General features: G+C 49.9%; 1 protein-coding gene across 1 annotated transcript in view; it reads right to left on the bottom strand.

Annotated features, from left to right (window-relative positions):
- LOC121348049 (coiled-coil and C2 domain-containing protein 1A-like) overlaps positions 1-1,365 on the bottom strand; it is a gene marked incomplete at its 3' end in the record, with an annotated part of 4,829 nt that extends 3,464 nt beyond the window's left edge. Inside the window, exons 1-2 of the mRNA XM_041427193.1 lie at positions 1,349-1,365; positions 156-584 (exon numbers count right to left, since the gene is read on the bottom strand). Of these exons, the coding sequence (XP_041283127.1) occupies positions 156-518 (363 nt within the window). The remainder of the gene's footprint in view (positions 1-155; positions 585-1,348) is intronic.
- Between the last annotated feature and the right edge of the window lie 722 nt (positions 1,366-2,087).

The raw sequence follows: 2,087 nt of genomic DNA, 5'->3' as shown, positions 1-2,087 counted from the left end.
GCACGCCCGGGCCCCCCCAGGGTGGGGAAGGGGCACACCCGGACCCCCAGGGTGGGGAGGGGGCACGCCCGGACCCCCCCAGGGTGGGGAGGGGGCACACCCGGACCCCCGGGGTGGGGAGGGGGCACGCCCGGACCCCGCCGCCCCCTCCTCACCTCCAGCTGCTCCCGCAGCTCGCAGCTCCCCTCCAGCCCCTCGAGGCGCAGCAGCGCCGAGCCCAGCGCGCGCTCGGGCCGGAACAGCCCCCTGCGGGGGTGGGGAGGGGGCACGCCCGGACCCCGCCGCCCCCTCCTCACCTCCAGCTGCTCCCGCAGCTCGCAGCTCCCCTCCAGCCCCTCGAGGCGCAGCAGCGCCGAGCCCAGCGCGCGCTCGGGCCGGAACAGCCCCCTGCGGGTGGGGGTCAGCGGGGCACGGACCCCAGACCCAAATGACCCCGGACACCCCCGGAACCCCGACTGGGGGGGGCACCTCCGGCCCGGGGGGCGCGGGGATCGCCAGCTCTTCTCTGGGGGTCCCATTTCGGGGCTGCTTTCTGCATTTCCCACTGCATTTCTGCATTTCCCACTGCATTTCTGGGCTGTTCTCTGCATTTCCTGTGCTATTTTCTGCATTTCCCACTGCATTTCCTGTGTTATTTCCTGCATTTCTGTTATTTTCTGCATTTCCCACTGCATTTCTGGTATTTCCTGCATTTCCCACTGCATTTCTGTGTTATTTCCTGCATTTCCACTGCATTTCTGGTCTGCTTTCTGCATTTCCCACTGCATTTCTGTGTTATTTTCTGCATTTCCCACTGCATTTTCTGTCTTATTTTCTGTCTTATTTTCTGCGCTTCCCACTGCATTTCTGCGTTATTTTCTGCATTTCCCCCTGCATTTTCTGTCTTATTTTCTGCGCTTCCCACTGCATTTCTGCGTTATTTTCTGCATTTCCCCCTGCATTTTCTGTCTTATTTTCTGCGCTTCCCACTGCATTTCTGCGTTATTTTCTGCATTTCCCCCTGCATTTTCTGTCTTATTTTCTGCGCTTCCCACTGCATTTCTGCGTTATTTTCTGCATTTCCCCCTGCATTTTCTGTCTTATTTTCTGCGCTTCCCACTGCATTTCTGCGTTATTTTCTGCATTTCCCCCTGCATTTTCTGTCTTATTTTCTGCACTTCCCACTGCATTTCTGTGTTACTTCCTGCATTTCCACTGCATTTCTGTTATTTCCTGCATTTCCTGTGGTATTTTCTGCACTTCCCACTGCATTTCTGTGTTATTTCCTGCATTTCCCACTGCATTTCTGTGCTATTTTCTGCATTTCCTGTGCTATTTTCTGCATTTCCCACTGCATTTCTGGTATTTCCTGCACTTCCCACTGCATTTCTGTGTTACTTCCTGCATTTCCACTGCATTTCTGTTATTTTCTGAATTTCCACTGCATTTCTGGTATTTTCTGCATTTCCCACTGGATTTCCTGGGCTATTTTCTGTGATATTTTCCCCATTTCCCCCTGCATTTCCTCTGTTATTTTCTCTGTTATTCCCCTGCCATTTCCCTCATCCCCCCTGTATTTTCCGTGTTATTTTCCCCATTTCCCATTGCATTTTTTCTGTTATTTTCTGTGATATTTTCCCCATTTCCCCCTGCATTTTCTCTGTTATTTTCTGTGATATTTTCCCCATTTCCCATTGCATTTTCTCTGTTATTCCCCCTGTTATTTTCCCCATTTCCCACTGCATTTTCTCTGTTATTTTCTCTGTTATTTTCTGTGATATTTTCCCCATTTCCCATTGCATTTTCTCTGTTATTCCCCCTGTTATTTTCCCCATTTCCCACTGCATTTTCTCTGTTATTTTCTCTGTTATTTTCTGTGATATTTTCCCCATTTCCCATTGCATTTTCTCTGTTATTCCCCCTGTTATTTTCCCCATTTCCCACTGCATTTTCTCTGTTATTTTCTCTGTTATTCCCATTGTATTTTCCCCATTTCCCATTACATTTTCTCTGTTATTTTCTGTGATATTTTCCCCATTTCCCATTGCATTTCCTCTGTTATTCTCTGTTATTTTCCGTGTCATTTTCCCCATTTCCCATTGCATTTT

This window comes from Onychostruthus taczanowskii, unplaced genomic scaffold (genome assembly GCF_017590055.1).
Source record: "Onychostruthus taczanowskii isolate IOZ18803 unplaced genomic scaffold, ASM1759005v1 scaffold976, whole genome shotgun sequence".
In the NCBI taxonomy this organism is placed as follows: domain Eukaryota; kingdom Metazoa; phylum Chordata; class Aves; order Passeriformes; family Passeridae; genus Onychostruthus; species Onychostruthus taczanowskii.
Note: the sequence above shows the minus strand (reverse complement) of the source record. Positions and strands in the feature narration are given on the sequence as shown.